At 47.2% G+C, this 13243-nt stretch overlaps 2 protein-coding genes and 1 long non-coding RNA gene across 5 annotated transcripts; all 3 read right to left on the bottom strand.

The window, feature by feature from the left end:
- Positions 1-533: 533 nt before the first annotated feature.
- Positions 534-5064, bottom strand: LOC135828497 (uncharacterized). 3 transcript variants are annotated; one of them, XR_010555686.1, is made up of 4 exons: positions 4811-5064; positions 3191-3292; positions 2451-2965; positions 534-1175 (listed from the first exon to the last, which is right to left on the bottom strand). XR_010555686.1 is itself a non-coding variant. In XM_065340939.1 (4 exons), exons 1-4 carry the CDS (start codon positions 4670-4672, stop codon positions 1039-1041), a joined length of 339 nt encoding a protein of 112 aa, XP_065197011.1. In that variant the 5' UTR covers positions 4673-4799; the 3' UTR covers positions 534-1038. The 3 variants fall into 3 exon arrangements, 1 of the variants encoding a protein (XP_065197011.1); XR_010555687.1 differs by having other exon boundaries at positions 3191-3286; XM_065340939.1 differs by lacking the exon at positions 4811-5064 and adding an exon at positions 4638-4799 and having other exon boundaries at positions 2901-2965.
- Positions 5065-6123: 1059 nt separating this feature from the next.
- LOC135828100 (uncharacterized) lies at positions 6124-6879 on the bottom strand. Its single transcript, XM_065340533.1, has one exon. It carries the CDS (start codon positions 6877-6879, stop codon positions 6124-6126), a length of 756 nt encoding a protein of 251 aa, XP_065196605.1.
- A 3320-nt stretch (positions 6880-10199) lies between these two features.
- Positions 10200-11500, bottom strand: LOC135828450 (uncharacterized). The gene is made up of 3 exons (XR_010555671.1): positions 10863-11500; positions 10585-10645; positions 10200-10497 (listed from the first exon to the last, which is right to left on the bottom strand). It is a non-coding gene; the product is annotated as an uncharacterized LOC135828450 (long non-coding RNA).
- Positions 11501-13243: the final 1743 nt, after the last annotated feature.

Here is a 13243-nt window from a genome sequence, read left to right as displayed (position 1 = left end):
GAGCTCTTTGCACCGCTGCTGAAGGCTGAGTACAATAATCCAGCGAAGCAAGGGCACCAACGGTTGCCTCCTCTGTCCAAAGTGATGTAGATTTTGTGCTTGGATGTACGAGTTTTCTTTCGAATGTACACCATGCACGAGCTATTGAGTATTGTGCTATGTACAGTTCTATACACCTCTGATGAGCCTTTTACTATTTTGCAACTTTTTATTTTTTCCACCTCTCGCATATTGGTGGAATCATATATTATGATTCTGGAAGTTGAACTGACGCGAAACATAGATATAAAAAATGATGGCCTAAACACACACACGCACGCACGCACGCACGCACACACACACACACACACATGCAACACCCACAAACACAAAGTGGGAACAAGATCCCATAACACCGCATCCACTTCGGGGTGGCCGCATTGACCCACCCGCACACTCATACTACCCTAGCTCGCACATACCGCACCCATCCAACATGCAGCTTGCACCCCTCAGTCGCAAACTCATTACCGCACACCTTGCCGCTCTGTGTCTGTCCGCCGGGGGGGGGGGGGGAGTTGGGTCCACCCAGTCATTATGATCTTATTGTTGATATTACAAAAATAGATGAATTGACTATTGGCACACTTCTGTGGAGCACTATTTAGAGAACAAAAACTTGGCGCAGCCTATTCTTTGATTAGACCGATATAAAATTCAAAAGACAGAAACAGTAAGTCCACTGGGACTGGGAGTGAGTACCAGTAGACCAGTAGACCAGTGGACCAGTGGACCTCAAAAAAGAAGAACAAGGGATGAAACAAGGGATGAAACAAGGGATGAAACAAGAGATGAAACAAGAGATGAAAGAGGAGGAGGGGTGTGGAAGGAATTACTACGACAAACTGGCACATAGTGTGCCGCCGACAGTCTACCACAATAGACGACATAAACAACAATGAGTCGAGGATAGGACAAGGAACACGACTCCACACCGTATAATACGTCGAGAATAGAACTAAACAAACTATACTGCACAGCAATAAACCTACCAGACTATTATAATCCTGAATCAGAGAAAGATGGCGGCCCTGCAGCCACTAATGTAGATGGACAATACAGCACTACGCAACGACGACGTCCGACGCGCGAGAACGGGAGGGCAGCCATAGAGCCCTCAGCAACGTTGAAGAAATCTGTAGTCAATGCAGAGCAAAACACACAATAATACAAATTAGAAAACAGATGGGTGACCCCACAACGGACCCTAGAGACGTAGAAATACCTAGGATTTACGTGTATATACCCCCGTTCCCAACGGGATTGGCAAGGGGAGGGGGCCTTGAGGAGCCGGAGCCGGCATCAACCCGACTTAGGGTGTCCAGTCCTCACTAACTAGGAACACGGCCTGTGGGTGAAGGTAGAAAGAAAACAAGCCAATACTTGTTCCAACTGGAGAAAACACCGTAGAGACGAGTAGATAGACAAGTGACAGCTACGAGATCCAACCTCAACTCGCCTACTGCGACAGCAACTAGACTACCAGAACTGAGCGGCGCAGCGCGAACAAGTAACAACTAGAGAACAGACCGCTAGACCGACTGCCACACTGGACTAGCACAGCTAAAGACTACTCAAGAAAAAACTTAGACCCTGCACCAAAACTAAAGAACACTGAAAAATAACAGAACCGAGGCAAAAATAAATAAATAAACAGACTAGTACTACTACCATGACTACTAGCAGTAGAACGCGACTTGAACTGAGTACAAAATAAGACGCCAGGGCACGCCACCTAAAAATAACTACCAGTAATCAAGTGACACGGCACGTGCGCACTGACTGTTACCCACACGTGCACTGACTGTTACCCACACACACACACAACTAGTACAACCAGTACAGACAGCCCGACAGTATGCGTTTACACTACACAAATTTGACCACGTCACGACAACAGTAGGGCACACAGTCACAGAACCAGACAGCTGCACGCTACACTGTTCTAGCTATAAACACAGAACCAGACAGCTGCACGCTACACTGTTCTAGCTATAAACACAGAACCAGACAGCTGCACGCTACACTGTTCTAGCTATAAACACAGAACCAGACAGCTGCACGCTACACTGTTCTAGCTATAAACACAGAACGCATGCGTGCATAGAAAAGAGCGGGAAACAACCACCCGCCAACAAGGACTCTAACTAACCGACAGTACTGACCAGTAGAAAGACCAACTGCCAAGAAAAAAGACAACGATTTCCTACACTATAGCCAAGGGAGTAAGTTGGGGGAATAAGGACTCTACTGAAATAGCAAATTCTGTACTGAACAACAAACTAGCTGACACCACTAACAGGCCTAAACCTTAGACAACTATCTGCCCAACATACCCCATAGTAGTAAGCAAACACACACAACAACAACACGAACAGACGGCAGGAGGAGGAACACAACCATGTACGTACCAGCTACGAAGAAGCAGGCCCCAAATGAGAAAAGCACCCAGGCCATTGCCACGGAAGGATACCACAGTGGCACAACGCACTGACGGTCGAAGAAACAACGACTCGGTGAGAACCAACAAGAAGAAAGGTAGACAGCATTTCACCATGTAGAAGAATGTGAAGAAAACCACATAACCCAAACACCCACCACACAACATAGCATACTGGGATTGAAGAACGAAATTAACCCCACAACGGTATCGCACCACCCAGCAACACAAGGCAGAACAGCTTGAACCACACACACACCACACCACGCATTGCCGTAAGAAGTTAACTAACAGGGAAGCAGACACGTTGCCACCGCAGCATCCAACCCACAGGAAGATAAATAAGTTAAAATCGCAACCCATAACCCAGCACATAGAATAATCCAAACGCATGATCTGAAGAACACAACACTGAACGTACCAGCCATGAAGACTCCAGCCCCAATAAAGTCGCTGGCTCGATCATAAGGCCCCCATGGCACATAACTACCAAAGAGGACAAAAACAAAACAAAAAAACGAGAGTAGATAGTCCGTGTAAACGCGTGGAAAAGCCAGCCCACCGGAGGAGAATAGCAGTCAACGGAGACGGATAAAGGCAACGCACCAACGTAGGTACGTAGGTAAAGCAACAAAGTAAACAAGGAAGACAATCGCCTGTTCGATAACTACGAAGTGGGAAGACACCTTACAAGAGAACACCTCCGCTTACCCAAGGCCGAACGCCAGCACACGACGTTGCTCCGGCCCTAGAGGAACACTAGAACGATCGTCGACCAGCCCTTCTCTCGCTCTGAGATCAAACCACCTGACGCTAAAGCACAACCAAAGATGACAGACAAAGGGAACCAATAAATAAATAACAAGAGTAAAGAAAAACTGAAGCAAACAAAGTACCCAAAAACAATAAAGAAAATGACAAAACAAAAATAAAGGTAACAAAACAGAAACAACACTTCAGTCGGCACAAGTTAATCCCTACTACACTAAAATTATAAATCCCCTACCCACCTTAATTAACCCTTTCCATGCCGGGCCCCTTTTCTCCAATCGGCCGGCTGTCCAGTGCACCGACTCTCTTGGTGTAGTTTGCGCGCACAGCTCTGAATGGAATTTATTCTCATTTCACTCCACCATGATGGATTTTCATCATCCTGGGCTCGTTGGAAAGATCAGGACCAAGCGAATCCATCATGGTAGATCTCAGCAACATAGACACACCAGGGCCACTTCCACCTCCTCTCCGAACTACTCCACCGTGCCTCGGAACGGCACAACAACTCAGTCTCACGTTCTTGTTCGGCATCTTGCCCAAATTCAACCGATTTTCACGATTCGAACTGCGCTGCAAAGCTGAGATCCAAGCGCTTCATTTGATGTCCACCACGCATGCGTCGTGCCAAAGGGAAATCCCCTAGCACGCACCAAAAAACTGCGAAGTCATGAACAAAAACATTCGTGTTCGCTCCGGCCCGTGATTTTGGTGTTCATCCTGTCGCCGCTCAGTGATTCTTTATCCCATCGCGACGAACGTTATATCCACGGGAAGATGAGCTCAAGACCTTTCCAACGGTGTATTGATTGTCGCGATGCGTTTATGTTTCACAGGGTTACGATAGTTTGTACACTTGTCTATGCACTGCAATGTAACGTACGCACTACGACTAGTACGAGGACGAGATATCTCGTCCTTGGCCAATCGCGTGGGGGTCTGTCTGTAGGACGAGTTATCTCGTCCTTGGCACTGAAAGGGTTAATAACCAATGGACATAGTGAGTTACCCTGGCCCCAACCCTAACCATAACCTGTATACCGCTGATAAATTACTAAACAGTATGCCCCCAACAATGACTAATCTGCGGACACATGCCAAATACTAATCCCCCGACGCACCTTATTAATAACCAGTGGTCCAAGTGAGTTACCCTGGCCCTAGCCATAACCCTAACCATAACCTGTACACCGCTCACAAATTACTAAACAGTCCCCCCCCCCCCTCAATGACTAATCTGTTGAGCACACACTAAAATTAACACTAATCCGAGTTATTATTATTATTAATCCCCCCATACACCACAATTAACAATCAATAGATGTAGTGAGTCACCCTAACCCTGGCCCCCACACTAACCATAACCCTAACTCTCACCCCAACATACCCATCAGTCATATCCACTAACTGTGTGTCCCTCATGATTAGATTGGTGTAACAGCAGGCAGAAAATAATAAAGCCAGTGACGCGAAATCTGAAATTTGAAAATTCCATTGACGAGCCGTCCAAGACCAACTGCATGCCTAGTGGATTTGAAGTATACTAAGAAACATCCATACCTGCTCCAACTGAAGATGAGAAGGCGGAGGGTAGCCAAACAACCTCTGCCAAAGCTACGAGGCCCAAACCTAAAATCCTCTAACTGCAACGATAACTACGATACTTGAAATGAGAGGCACAGGACGATCCGGGAACGACCAGAAAACGCATCATGAGAGCAGACCCACGTGGCACACGCCATGACTACCCTACGTGAGCCAAAGATACTTTGAAGAAGCACCACACCCAGACAGCAACACTGGCCTAGTAGCGCCTGGCCACAACTAACGCAACTCAAGGAAATTTCAAATGGCCTCAGCAAAAATTATGAATTCAAAAAAAATAAATCACCATGCATGGATGACTCGCGCGGCGCACGTGCAAGTCCCGACTTGGGTACATATAAAACTACCTGACCGTGTAAATAAACTACTACTACTAGTACTAGCATCCTGCACGCACTGACGTCCCGACTTGAGTACATATAAAACTACTTGACCGTGTAAATAAACTACTAGCATCCTGCACGCACTCAGGCTGACACTAGTGTAATAGGTCGCCGAGTGGTATCAGGAGGCACACAAGAAGACTGACTAATATTATGTTCTTCGGCTCAATCTGCCTGAAGTTATGTTTACAACTGCTCCGGCTCAATCTGCCTGGAGGGACTCTGAACGGAATATAACTGCTCCGGCTCAATCTGCCAGGAGGGACTCTCTTCTCTGCTATGAGCGAATTCTATCTCTGGTAGAGCAGATAGGGCTTATATAGCATAGACAGCATATACATGGCAAGGGGAGAAATAGTAGTGCAAGGAGAAGACGTACAAGGAGATAACGTGAAAGGAATAGGTAGGAGGAAGAATGGACCTAAGTAGCGAGCAACCATTAGGTAACAGGAATGCAATCTAACAGTATGAAGGAAACTAATGTGAATGGCAGGCAGGGTAATTGGGCGTGAAGGTTACTAAGAGGACAGCGGTTGGAAAAGCCATTTGACTGTGTGCGAGCTAGGACATGGATTCTGGGAAGACATCTGGCAGAAGAAGAGAAGCGGAAGATATCTTAGAACTAGTAATCAAAAGAGTTAGTGATGAGGAACGGGCTATAGGAATCAATGTAATGTAGTACAGCATGAATGTGTGCAACATGTATACAGGTCATGCCGTACCGGTCTGCAGGCAGGGTTGTCTAGTAGTCCTACTTTAAAGTATTAAAGTGGTTGCTGGGAGAAGCACTTAGGAGTAACCGGTGGGACAAGAGTTGGTTATAAGTAGGGCCAGGGATACTACACCCTCCCTACCTATTTTTCATCACGTCCTCGTGATGTATACTTAGTATCGGTTAGGCGGCTGAATATGGAGGCGATTTCGTAGGTTGTACGGATGGGCTTGAGCAATAGGAGGAGGAGGAGCAGCTGGTGGAGGGACAACAGCGGGATCAATGTGGACATCAGCATCATAGGATACGGGAGACGGAGGCGGTGCTCGTAGTTGAACATATGGTTTTAGTCGGTTGACGTGGACCACAATAGCAGTGCGAGAGGCGGTATCTTGTTTCCGAATACGTACTGTCACTTCATCAATCACACTTGTAATGATGTACGGACCAGTCCAGAACTTGTGGAACTTCGGTGACGAATGCGTGGGGACAACAGGGGAGTGGAGAAGCACTAGGTCGGATTTCTGAAACCTGGGTGAAGGGCGAGACGTACCATCATACTGTTTCTTCTGCAGGCGGTGGGCAGTGATTCCATGTTGACGAGCACGCGTAAAAGCATTCGTGGTAATGGTGTGTCGGGACTGAACATACTCATGATAGGAGGACGGTGGAGCATCACGGGGTCGACCATAGACCAAGTCGAGTGGGAGAACAGCTTCATGTCCGAATTGGATGAGGAACGGAGTGTAACCTGTTGATGCATGAACACTGGTGCGATAAGCTAACGCTGTATGTTGGAGGTGGAGGTCCCAGTCGCGGTGGTCGGAGATAGATGTGGCAATCATGGCTTCGAGTGTGCGGTTGAATCTTTCCACCATGCCATCACTTTGAGGGTGGCATGCAGTGGTTCGAGTTTTGGTAACATCCATCATGCGACACATACCTTACACCAGATTTAGCGCTAAATTTGTTTATGCTTGTGGCCCTATGTATTTATAAGCATACTGACTCACTGTTAGGTAGACCCGAGTATCAGTTGTCTGATGATTGCCTAACGGCACGAAACTCAAGAGTAACAACCAACCTGAACGTCCTCCGCTGAGTCTGCTATGATTTGAAAACTCCGTATGGCGGAACCCAGATGCGCATGCAGTTTACGTAAGACTTTCCGTAGATCGACTACATTTTTTTAACTAACGTAATTACGTTATGCGCAACCTCTCTAATAAAGTACAGTGAGTGCTGGAAAATACTTCGACAACTGTGGACAGTCGGTTATAGGCGATTCACACGACAGCCACTTGCACGTTTTACGGCGAGTGATTTACGAGAAAAAGTGACTGTGTGGATTCACATGGCTGCACTCAACAGCGGGCACGTTTGCATTTTTGAATGATTCACCCACCAGTTGCCATGAGTATTTCAAATTTTCATAACACGTGTACAATAATTATCACGGTGAAAAGAGCCGCGTAAAAAATCAAGTCTTGTTTTGCGCTTTTTGCTGTAAATATAGTTTACTGCTTGCCGCAGAGGGGCTGAGGGCTAGACCCACAGGACACTTCTGATCATAACTCACTAGACCTAGTCTTTCTTAAACTTGCATTCAGTTTCGGCGGGGACCATACCCCCGACACACCACCAACACAATCTTTAACTGTCTTTGACGCCATCACAATATCTATGCAAACACGGCCTAACGGACAAAGTCAAACAAGCCGTGACCTGATGTTGACACAGCCTGGTCAGTATGGAGCTTGCATGTCGAGTCTGCAGTTAAGGAATTCATACCTCAAAAGTTGAAGCGAAATAACGTGAACAACAAACTGTGGTATACTAGTAATGCGGGAAAATCAATAAATTAGAAAAATGTCACGTTCGGAAATTTTATTGGGTGGTCATCCCGTTTGACTGTGCGAAGTAAAATTAAAACAACCAAATGGTTGGGTTGATCTGCACTGTGCAACCGATTCTCTCACCTTTCTTCCTCCAGCTATGCCTGTGACACCCTTTGTGAATCTGCGAAACACTAGTGGCAGGCCACGCGAAAATGAGAATGCGCGCAGCCAAGTTTAGGCCATCATCTCCTTCATCCATCATCCCGGCGGTAACTCCGCCCGTTCAATATCCAACACCAGTCCCCAGGAAAGAATAAGGCACGAGATTTCAAGTTCAAGGGCAAAGCTAAAGCCAATGAATGGCACTGATTTTTGGAATTGTCGAGTAAATAATCGACGGTCAGATTCGACACACACGTGACACAGTTTGGGTCGCGCTCGTGTGTCGCGCTTCGCATTTGCTGCAGCTCCGGATCTCCAGCGCGCCCATGATGAGTCTCGCGCGCGCGACAGGCTAGCCGCTTGCGACAAAAGTTGTCTTTTTTTACGAATTCTGTGACGTCATGTTTTGGAAGAATGTCCCAACTAAACAGTCATTCTAGTACAGTAGTAGTACGGTGCCAAGCAGGGAGTAGTACAATACCGGGAGGTGACACGGCCACACATTCAGGCGGGCGAGCTTTGCCTCAGGTCACTTTTCTGTGGAGCGCTGTGTCCCGGGAAACGTCACGAACTGTCGTACTTCGCGTACCATTTATCGTAGCATTTCGTAGCATTTTTCAAAAAATTCATAGAACGACTTGAAGAGAGTGGCAGAATGCTCTCAAGAAGTTTTCGAGCAGTACTTTTTGAAGTTTGTTTTGACGATGTAGGGAACGAATCCATCAGTCTTTGCTGAGTGATGAGGATGAATCCTACGAAGGATATCAAGTAGCAGCTGGCCTTCGCACGGGTACCTTCAGTGTGTCCAGTATTTACGTGGGCGGCTTGTAAGAGTGAAATTTTCTTCCTAATTTAATTTGTATTACATTTAGTTATTCACGTCGTTTCTAGGGGAATAGATAATGTTGAGTCAAGTTTTAGTCACAATGAACAACATGTTTCAGGTATGGCTGACCCGTCTCAAGATAGTAAGGCTATTCCGAATCCAGATGCTATAGTCGTCAGAGAGAAACACAAAATAAAAATTAATAAATTTTATACTGCAGGGGCAGCTATTCGCAAATGTCACTATGACGCAAGTCTGTGTCAAGCAGGGAGTAGCACAATGGTACAATGGCACTGTGCTACTCCCTGCTACAAAGCCTGAGATGTTACGCGTTAACAGGAACTGGTGTTGATGATAAGGCAGTGTGGAATTATGTACAATGTTACTGGTGCAAGTGACCATGCCGTGTAAGTCATGTATGCAGGTAATCAGACCAAGCGCAAAAGGATAAAGATAGCCTGCTTACGTACTATTCCTAGTACGTGTGCTTATTATAGATACTTTGTGTGACTACTAGTTGTATGTGTCTGCATATTACTATACATATTAGTACGTAATTGCTTTTACTACAATTTGTACTTTGTGGGGAGCTGCGTGACGATGAACTAGATATCAGGGAGTAGTACAATACCGGTATTGTACTACTCCCTGCTATATATGGCCACCAAGAGCATACGCAATCAGAATCGTACAATACCATTACTCCTTGATTATAACCAACTAGCAGCACCCCCGGCCAGCGTTGCCTGGCCGAATGTGGCATGCGGGTGCACCGGTGAAGCAAGTACATGAACAGCACACGTGCTCAGCACGTGGTGGTGGCCAGACCGCTGAAGTCCTGGTGAGGGAGGTTCTTCATCGTTGGAAGGAGAAGGAGGGACGTCTGTTACGCCTTCGGGAGGCTGGTCAGGGTTGTCCATCACCTGGTGGCGGATGAAGCGGCTCAAAAAATTCATAAACTTACGAACAAAAGTGCGATGCGCTCTTCACTGCAGATCAGATGCAGAGTGCAGTCAGTGCAGATCTTTTGTATCCTTTTGTTGCAGATGTTTCTATTTGCAGAGAACGGTTCACGTGGTCCGCAGCGCTTGTGCGGCTGCTAGTGCTACCTATGGCCTAGGCTAGGTGGCTACATGATTCGCACGCTTCGCGTGCTCAGTGCTTCTGCGCGCGGCTGCTACTGCTACTCGTACTGATCGTGTCTGCTACCTACACTGTTCGCACGCTTCGCGTGCTCAGCACGTGGTGGTGGCTACACGATTCGCACGCTTCGCGTGCTCAGTGCTTCTGTGGCTGCTTCCGCTAGCTACACGATTCGCACGCTTCGCGTGCTCAGTGCTTCTGCGGCCGCTAGCTACACTGTTCGCACGCTTCGCGTGCTCAAGGCAGCGCTGCTCCGCAGGATGGCCTGAGCGTAACACACACACACACACACACACACACACACACACACACACACACACACACACACACACGTCACAGGTGCCTCTTCTTTATAAGTAAAGATGTTACTTTCATGGCACCGTGGAATCATGTCAAACACAAAAGGATAAAGATGAATAGTTGTATGTATGCGCACGTGCGCGCGCGTGTGTGGTGTACAAGTACACGAGGGTGTGTGTAGGTGTGTGGGTGTATATTTGTGTCTACTTGTTGGTGAAGAGATTCTCATACACGATGCGCTGTTATTCGCAGCAGGCAGTGACTTCTGATGACGTGTTCTGTGCAGTAGATGGCATACCAAAAAGAGATAAGCCATGTTATATCCGACGTCCACCTTACAAATATGGGAGAACTGTGCAACTAACCTTGTCAGATGAGAGTATTTATCATCGTCTATACAAGGATGATCTTCGTCAATGGGGTGCGCTGTAGAACACGCATGAAAACAAATACAACCCCAAAACGTAGTTTCAGTATTGCTTCAGTGTCATATTTATAATCAACAATGTTGTATTGCAGAATTATACCCTTCTCACGATTGCTATTGCTCAACACGCTAGGACTGCATAAGTACACACCAACATCCCAAAAACACAATGCATTGAAACCACTTGAGACCACTCCTGCTATATAATTTGTTTACTTTTTGGGTGAGGAGCAATTGGCGTTGGGCAGGCAGACTTCGCTGCCGCACCCAAGTCGTCGCTCTTCCTCTTCTGTCCACGGGTTCTGGGGGTTAAAAAAGCAACAAAGCAAGCAGGCCTGGCCTCATTCAGTGCTGAAAACAAGTGATCTTGAACATTATGTTCAAGTCTATACAAATAAATAAGTTTCAAAATTTTCGGAATGAGTTTTCCAAAGAGTTACATTAGCTAACACGTTGAGATGAAGTAGAATGGTAGACAAATAGGTATAGTTTCGAAATATCCCAACTTGGTGAGGTGTCCGAGTGGGTCCAAATGAGAAATTCAGGTTCGTGTTACACCATGTCAAGATGAGAAAATTCCATCACGTTACTTACCTAGGATAGCGTCCTCCATATTCGTCACTTCCATCCATTTTGGGAAGTCGAGACTTGGCAGCAGTGTGGACGATGTACCAGAGTAGCTCCCAAAAAAGGCTCGAGCTGAAAAGAACAAGTAGCAGCTTGTCACGAAGGGATACGTCTGGTCTTCTCGTCACTATTCGAAGGTTTCTCAGCGCTGTCAAAAGAGCAAAAATTTGAATTTTCGCGCGGTTTGTATTTTTTTTGTGAGGCAAAGCTCGTAATCCCGGATGTGTGCCCGTGTCACCTCCCGGTATTGTACTACTCCCTGGTGCCAAGTGCCAACCCAGCCACGCCGAAAAACCCTCTTCGACAGGCCGGGGGGGGGGGGGGGGGGGACGCGATTTCACTTTCTGGCACTTGATCAAGTAAAAAAGTAATTACAGATTACAGATGGCTCGAGCGCTCTGCTTCGGTGCAAAAAAACTTTAAAAAAGAGTTGATCAGTGATTGTGATTTCTTTTTGTAATTATTATGTAGATGATGAAGACACGATCGATACTCAGAATCCCTTGAGGACTGACGATGGCGGAGGATCACAAATTCCCAGCGTCTCTCCTGAAGGCGCAGACACGATTGCGTGATGCAGTCAAGGATCGTGGTGTGCAGATCAGCGGGGGGTTAGGAACAGATAGGGAAATAGCTTTGAGCGAGCTCTTTGTCAATCTTACTCTGCTGACGAAGGATGAAGTAGAAACACTTTTCAAGAGCGAGTCGTTCTTTTCCTCCGAAACTGAGAGAGCACGCCAGCTAAATGCTATCAGAGCAGCTCAGGATGGAAAGTCCGAAAAGACACGTGGGATTGAGCTTAGCGAGATCTTCTCTGACACAGGTAGCGATAGTGCAAAGGACCAAGCAAGTGCCAGCGGAGTAGTTGATTCCGAATGTGGACTTCTGTCTCGTGCCGCTAGCAACGTGTCCATTGGAGTGAAAAAGAATAACGTGCTTGCGTTTGGCAGTGCGGGCAGTGGCAAATCTACAATCTTCCTTCTCATGCTGGAATACCTGTGGGCTATAGATTCGCTGTTGAAGGAGAAGATTGATCTTGTCTTGGCCGTTGAGTTACGACGTGCTGAGGTGCGATCTGCAACTAGCCTGTGTGAGTTGCTGGCTGCTCGATTCGACAGGTTGGACATGGAACAAGATGAGCTGGAGGAGATAGCTCGCTACTTTCGCCGTCATCCGTCACGTCTCTGTGTTGTGCTTGACGGCATGGACGAATGCAGCCTGGAGAAATGTAGCCCGTACATGCAAGACATGCTGTTGAGGGAACGCAGTGTTGATATGCATGTGGTGGTCACATCTCGACCATGCGCCGATGCGTACAAGTTAAGCCAATGTGGAAAGTACCATCAACAACTGGAGGTTATCGGATTCTCACAAGAGAACGTGAAGACGTACGTGAGAAAAGTGGTGGGCGGAAAACAAGCGGAGGAGATGCTGGAGAAGCTGCATGCACAGCCGGACATGCTAGCATTGATGGGAACTCCATTATTTGCTGCTCTGGCATGTGAGCTGTACCACAGCGGACGTGGCTTGGCGAAATCGAGCACAGCATTGTACGAGTCGCTACTTCTACGTGTCTTGGAGCGGAATGCAGGCAAATTGCACAAGTCGTTTGCCAGGACGGATGCACGGGAGATGGAGTTGCTGTACGAGGTCTCCCGCTTCGCACTTGCAATGTTGTCGGAGCAAAAGGCCGTGTTCAGCGAGTCGGAAGTGAAAAGCGCCGGTCTAAGTGATGCCGCTCTTCAGCTTGGACTCCTAATTGCTTACAAAGACGGCAGCTCGACTGAGAACCGACAGTACCGCTTCGCTCACCTGTCCCTACAGGAGTTCATGTCGGCATGGTATCTGTCACGCGAAGTGCTGAAGGACGAGCATGACGCGGCATGGCTGGTGAAGAGAGTCGGTCATTACAGTGGTCACATGACAATGTTCTGGCGCTTCGTCATTACACTATTACCGCGCAAACCCTC

This window comes from Sycon ciliatum, chromosome 12 (genome assembly GCF_964019385.1).
Source record: "Sycon ciliatum chromosome 12, ocSycCili1.1, whole genome shotgun sequence".
NCBI lineage: Eukaryota > Metazoa > Porifera > Calcarea > Leucosolenida > Sycettidae > Sycon > Sycon ciliatum.
The sequence above is the reverse complement of the archived record's forward strand: the minus strand, read 5'-3'. Positions and strand labels throughout refer to the sequence as shown.